This window comes from Colletotrichum spaethianum, assembly GCF_022836535.1.
Source record: "Colletotrichum spaethianum MAFF 239500 DNA, contig08, whole genome shotgun sequence".
Classification (NCBI taxonomy): Eukaryota; Fungi; Ascomycota; class Sordariomycetes; order Glomerellales; family Glomerellaceae; genus Colletotrichum; species Colletotrichum spaethianum.
The window spans coordinates 1151888-1158871 of record NW_026054778.1 but is presented as its reverse complement, the minus strand read 5'-3'; the positions used below and the strand labels follow the sequence as shown (position 1 = coordinate 1158871).

At 53.7% G+C, this 6984-nt stretch overlaps 1 protein-coding gene across 1 annotated transcript; it reads left to right on the top strand.

Annotated features, from left to right (window-relative positions):
* Positions 1-1397: 1397 nt before the first annotated feature.
* On the top strand, positions 1398-6701 carry ColSpa_04153 (metal resistance protein YCF1; the record flags this gene model as incomplete). Its single annotated transcript, XM_049270365.1, has 5 exons — positions 1398-1709; positions 1769-2572; positions 2627-5804; positions 5944-6012; positions 6367-6701. The coding sequence occupies 5 exons, from the start codon at positions 1398-1400 to the stop codon at positions 6699-6701; spliced, it is 4698 nt and encodes a 1565-aa protein (XP_049126322.1).
* Positions 6702-6984: the final 283 nt, after the last annotated feature.

Genomic DNA, 6984 nt, shown 5'->3' with positions numbered 1-6984 from the left:
AAAATGGGCAAGACATGTTTGAACCGCGGTGGACACTGGATTTCAGATGCTGTTGATGGGTCAGGGCGAAGTGCAAAGGGCAGGGGCTAGGGACTAAACCTGCTGACTGTTGTTCCAGCTTTGGAAATCGCGGTCACAAGGACTGCAATGTAAGTGCTCCTCTCTCTCGTGATCCAGCATTTGCTGTTTGTTGTCAAAGTAATCGTCGCAAAGGGCACATTCATAGGTTGGCGGGTAGTGCCCGGTGGCATTGCAGTGTTAGTTTCTGGCGCGCCAGCCAGATGGGAACTCGCGCCAGTAGACACCGCACGCGTACACCATGATTAGTAAATGCGTATGTTTGTTGCAATAGGTTGTGGTTTGGGGGTTCGACAGCCAAGTGCGATGAAGGTGTCACGATACACGCGGTGGAAGCTGTCTGAAGATAAAGGGGGTTGTTTCACCAAACTCTAAATGGCATGGATCGGGATAGGCAAAAAGCAATGTTGCATCCGGGGACATCCCCCCGCGTCGTGTTTCTGTCTCGGGTTGGTTGCTCAAAGAAAACGGATGTGTGTTTGATGAGCTGTTGGAGCCGAGAGACCGGACCCTGGCGCAGCTCGTGCTGGAGATGCATTTCATCAATTGTTCAATATCTCCCTCAATTGCATCTTGAACAGGTGTAAAGTGAACGATGGCGACGACTCAGGTCCACAAGGATACGCGGCAAAGATGGATGGTCCGGGTTTGAAGTGCCCGAGCCGAACGTCTTATCTGAGGTGCAAGACGCTGACACGCGCGGGACCATCGTTTCTGGTGTATCCGTATCTGCACAGAGAACATGGGCCTGACCTGGCGAGCTTTTCCAATTGTGCACGCGTCGGAGGTACCGGACATGTATTGTAGAAGAGCCGAATGCAGGACAGGGCCCCAATGCAGGTCGTCATAGCTCCCCACTTTTCCGAGAGCTAAACTGCGGTGAGCCCTGTGGTTGGGTCAGCCGTCGCTGCCTGCAAGCGTGGTCCTCTCCGGGGTGAACCCGAACGACGTTTTCCGCAGCGTTCAAACACTCTGAGGGAAGCTGACAAACCGTGCAGCAGCGTCACGTCGCACACCGATCTGGGACGAGAAGCCTCCACCACACCTTTCGGTCATCCATTTCGCGGCACGTCGCATGCAGTCTGCTCCGACTCGGTCGTTTCTCTCAAAACTTTTCCCGCCACGACAGAGTCGCCTCCGTGTCGGTGTCGTCTTCTTTGCAGCGTCTACGTCCCACATACACTATTCGTTCGTCAAAATCTTCCGAAAACCACATCCCGAGAGACCCTGCGACCGAGAATCCCCCCAATCGAGTAGTTGTCCTGCTGTCTAGCATGCGTTGACAGGCGGGCTCGGGGAACCGCAGAGAGCAATTCGTCATGGACTATTCCGAATACTCGCCGCAGCGCGTTCTGCACACGGGATCTTTCACCGGATTCCACCGCCTGGGACAGCTCGGCAGCAATTACCTTTCTGCGACCGCAGACCACAAGCAGCCGCTATGCGGTAACGAGGAGGGTTGGGGCCCATTGAGTCCCATCCGATACGACTTCACACCTTGCTTTATCGATGTCTGGATAGCATCCGTGGCAGTCTTTGGTGTTGTCTTTGGATCTTTTGCTATAGCTTGGATTCTCCAGCGCAAGAAGCCGACCGACGCTCCAAGGGACTGGCACTTTTGGACTAAGCAAGTAAGTGCTCTGGCCCGCTGTTCCTTCTATCACTCTATTCTGACAAGCCGCCTCTGCAGACGCTCCTCGGATTGATCATTGCCGATGTCGCAGTACAACTTGGTATCCAAATAATCAACTACCCCGGTGTCTGGTTCGGCGACTTTAGATTCTGGACGACTGTTGCTACAATCATCTCTCTTGGCGTCATCTTTGCCATCCAATGGATCGAGCACGCCCGGCTGCGCAATGCGAACGGCGTTGTGTTGTTCTACTGGCTCTTCCTCCTGATCGCTTACACCGTCAAGTTCCGCTCTCTGATCTCGCAGCAGCTTTATGACACGAGCCCGGCATACTTTATCACTTACACCGTGGGCTTTGGAATGTCCATCGTCGAGTTCCTGATCGAGTGGCTGTGGCCGAGGAAGGTCAGCGCGTACGAGGCTTTGATTGACGAGGAGGAATGTCCGATCGAATACGCTACCGTGTTTTCCTTGTTGACCTTCTCGTGGATGACTCCCCTGATGCGCTACGGTTACAAGCAGTATCTTACCGAAGATGACCTATGGGGGCTTGCCAAGAAGGACCAGACCAAAAATACTGGCGAGGCATTCAACCAAGCGTGGGCCTACGAACTGAAGCACCACAAGAACCCGTCTTTGTGGCTCGCCATGTTCCGTGCTTATGGTGGTCCCTACGCGATAGCCGCGCTCTTCAAGATCGTCAACGACGTCACACAGTATGTCCAGCCACAGCTGCTCAAGTACCTCATCGCTTTCGTGGACTCTTGGAAAAATCCTGCAGAGGAGAACCAGCCTGTGATCCAGGGTGCTGCTATTGCTTTGGCTATGTTCGCGATTGCCGTCCTGCAGACTTCCATGATTGTGAGTCTAACCTTGTAAGAGTAGTTGGAGATCAGCCCCACTAACCCTCGGCAGCATCAATATTTCCAGCTTGCATTCGTTACCGGTATGCGTATCAAGGGTGGTTTGGCATCCGCCATCTACAAAAAGTCCATGAAGCTGTCCAATGAGGGGCGGGCTTCCAAGTCAACTGGCGATATCGTGAACTACATGGCGGTTGATGCACAACGTCTGCAGGACCTGACCCAGTTTGCTCAGCAAGTCTGGTCTGCCCCTTTCCAGATCATTATCTGCATGGTGTCTCTCTACCAGCTGGTCGGCTGGTCCATGCTTGCTGGCATCGGCGTCATGATTATCATGATGCCTGCGCATGGTTTCATTGCCAGGATCATGAGAAACTTGCAAAAGGAACAGATGAAGAACAAGGACAAGAGAAGCCGTTTGATCAACGAGATCATCAACAACATGAAGAGCATCAAGCTCTACGCCTGGGGTGCTGCTTTCATGAACAAGCTAAACTTTGTCCGCAATGATCTCGAACTCAAGAACTTACGCAAGATTGGAGCGACGCAGGCCTTCGCCAACTTTACCTGGAGCACGGCTCCGTTTTTTGTTTCCTGCTCGACCTTTGCCGTCTTTGTTCTGACACAGGACAAGCCGTTGACAGCAGACATTGTTTTCCCCGCGCTCAGTAAGCCCCCCAGCACTCGAATTATAGAGTTCAAAACTGACAATCATTCGTTTAGCCCTCTTCAACCTGCTCACGTTCCCCTGGCTGTACTTCCTATGGTCATTACCTCCATCGTCGAAGCTAGTGTCGCCGTTGGTCGCTTGACTTCCTTCCTGACTGCCGAAGAGATCCAGCCTGATGCAATCACGGTCAAGCCGGCGCCTGAGGAGATGGGAGAGGAGACCGTCATCATCCGAGATGGGTCCTTCTCCTGGAACCGCCATGAGGATAAGGAGGCCCTTAGGGACATCGATTTCACTGCCTACAAGGGTGAACTGTCCTGCATTGTTGGACGTGTTGGCGCTGGCAAGTCTTCTTTCTTGCAGTGCATTTTGGGCGACCTCTGGAAAGTTAAGGGACTGGTCGAGGTCCATGGAACCACGGCCTATGTCGCCCAGGGTTCCTGGATCCTGAACGCTACGGTCAAGGAGAACATCATTTTCGGTTACCGCTTCGATCCCGATTTCTACGAAAAGACTGTCAAGGCTTGCGCTCTCGTCGATGACTTTGCTCAACTCCCTGATGGTGATGAGACAGTTGTAGGCGAAAGAGGTATCTCATTGAGTGGTGGCCAGAAGGCACGTGTGGCTTTGGCCCGCGCTGTCTATGCCAGAGCGGACATCTACCTCTTGGACGACGTCCTTTCGGCTGTCGACTCCCACGTTGGAAGACACATCATCGAGAATGTCCTAGGCCCCAGAGGTCTGCTGAACACCAAGACCCGGATTCTTGCAACCAACGCCATCGCCGTGCTCTCGGAGGCCAGTTACATCACCATGATTAGGGACGGTGAGATCGCCGAGCGTGGAACTTACAAGCAGCTCGTGGCTATGAAGGGCATGGTGAATGATCTCATCAAGACTGCTGGCCAAGAATCAGGCCCGTCCTCCTCCGCCAACTCAAGCGGTTCCAGTAGCGAGACATCGACCATCATCGGAGCCGAGGGCAGCAGTCAAGAAAAGAACGAGATGGAAGAGGCCCAAGAGCAGCTCCCGGAGATGGAACCCATCAAAATCGGCGCCTCTGTGAGAAATAAGAAGCGATCCTCGAGCATGGCCACTCTGCGTCGCGCTAGTACCGCCAGCTTCAAGGGACCTCGTGGGAAGCTTACCGACGAAGAAATCGCTGGCAGCAAGTCCAAGCAGACCAAGGAACACATTGAGCAGGGAAAGGTCAAATGGAACGTCTACTTCGAGTACGCCAAGAACAGCAACATTGTTGCTGTCGCAATCTACTTGATCGCTCTGTTGGCCTCCCAGACGGCAAATATCGGTGCTTCTGCGTGGCTCAAGACATGGTCCGAACAAAACCAGAAAGTAGGTGGCAACTTGAACGTAGGATACTACATCGGCATCTATTTTGTCTTCGGCATTGGTTCTTCGCTCCTGACGGTCCTCCAAACACTTATCTTGTGGATCTTCTGCTCCATTGAGGCATCAAGGAAGCTGCACGAAAGGATGGCCAACGCTATCTTCAGGTCTCCCATGTCCTTTTTCGACACCACGCCGACTGGCCGCATCCTCAACCGATTCTCGAGTGATATCTACAGGGTCGATGAGGTTCTTGCCAGAACTTTCAACATGCTCTTTGTCAATGCTGCTCGCTCTTGCTTCACCCTGGTGGTCATTTCGATAACGACACCTCCGTTCACCGCACTCATCATCCCGATCACTTTGATCTACTACTGGATCCAGCGATACTACCTTCGCACTTCTCGTGAGCTCAAGAGACTCGACAGTGTTACCAAGAGTCCCGTTTACGCCCACTTCCAGGAGTCTCTTGGAGGTGTCTCGACGATTCGGGCCTACCGTCAACAGCAAAGATTTGAGCTTGAGAACGAATGGCGTGTTGATGCCAATCTCAAGGCGTACTTCCCGTCCATTAGCGCGAACCGTTGGCTGGCTGTCCGCCTCGAATTCATCGGTGGTCTTGTCATTCTCGCGGCCGCTGGAGGTATTGTTCTCACCGTGGCAACCGGCAGACCGGTGAGCCCTGGCATGGTCGGTCTCGCTATGTCCTACGCATTGTCGATTACGACATCGCTCAACTGGATTGTGCGCCAGACGGTCGAAGTGGAGACAAACATCGTGTCGGTCGAGCGTGTTCTCGAATATGCCCGCCTGCCTAGCGAAGCCCCTGAGATTATCAAGGGCAACAGGCCACCCGTCGCCTGGCCATCCAAGGGCTCCCTCGAGTTCAAGAACTACAGCACGCGATACCGTGAGGGCCTGGATAACGTGCTGAAGAACATCAACCTCGATATAAAATCGCACGAGAAGATTGGCGTCGTCGGTCGCACGGGAGCGGGCAAGTCTTCGTTGACGTTGGCGCTTTTCCGCATCATCGAGCCGACTGCTGGTCACATCAGCATTGACCAGATTAACACGTCCTCTATTGGACTGCTGGACCTGCGTAGAAGACTAGCCATCATCCCACAGGACGCTGCTCTGTTCGAGGGCACGGTCCGGGATAATTTGGACCCCGCCAACGTACATGATGACACCGAGCTTTGGAGCGTGTTGGGTAAGTAATACAAGACGAGCGATCATCCCCTCGCCGACCCAATCGTGGCAACTTTCCGCCCCCCACACTCTCGATGAGAAAGGGTGTCTCTGACCCCTCCATCAACGGAAATTGGAGCTAATGCGCGTTACTATCACAGAACACGCCCGGTTGAAGGACCACGTATCGAGCATGGAAGGCGGCCTAGACGCAAAGATTAATGAAGGAGGTGAGTTGCCGCATGTTTCCTCTTCGCTTCTTGTCGGCTTTACCCCTCGGCCATCCACATCATTGTCTACGGCCGTTCGCAATCGTGTGCTCCCGGATGCCATATCAGAAGTCGATGCCGTTGCATGGGACTTGAGTTACCGGGTGGCCATCATCTTTCACATGCACCCATCCCCGCATTGAGAGTCCCCTGCATGATCTTCCACGCATGCAGTGGATGTCTCGTGCTAGCTTATCTCATTCTGCGTCCTTCCCCCGATGATTCCCTTCTTTACTCGCTCTGCCCAGCTTTGCCGACTTCAACTATTGATAAGCCGCATATTGCGATTGCTGACTCATTCTCTTCACGCCGCAGGTTCCAACCTCTCGCAGGGTCAGCGGCAGCTCGTGTCGCTCGCTCGTGCGATGCTGACACCGTCCAACATCCTCGTGCTGGACGAGGCGACGGCGGCCGTCGACGTTGAAACAGATGCCATGCTGCAGACGACATTGCGGTCGCCAATGTTCGCGAACCGCACCATCATCACGGTCGCGCATCGCATCAATACCATCCTCGATAGCGACCGCGTCGTTGTGCTGGACAAGGGCGAGGTGGTGGAGTTTGACACGCCCCAGGAACTTATTAAGAAGCAGGGTGTGTTTTACGGCTTGGTCAAGCAGGCAGGTCTTGATACCTCGGAATCGTCATAGTAGGGTGGACGCATAAGACGGTTGGTCGGACGGCGGCTGGCGCCAGAAGCCTGTGCGACGGAAGAATACGGTGAGGGGGGAAGTTCTAGCAACAGTGGGGGCGGGGGACGAGGCAAGAGAGAAAACAGGAGAGCGTGTGTTTTTGTGTAACTACACGGTGTTTTACTCTCTCTCTCTTTGAAATCAAAATGTACAGGCTGCAAGCGAGTCCCAAAAAAGAGGGCATGTATGAGTGAGATAGCGTGGGCCTGTAGAGAGGAATATGCATACACCAGCATCATTG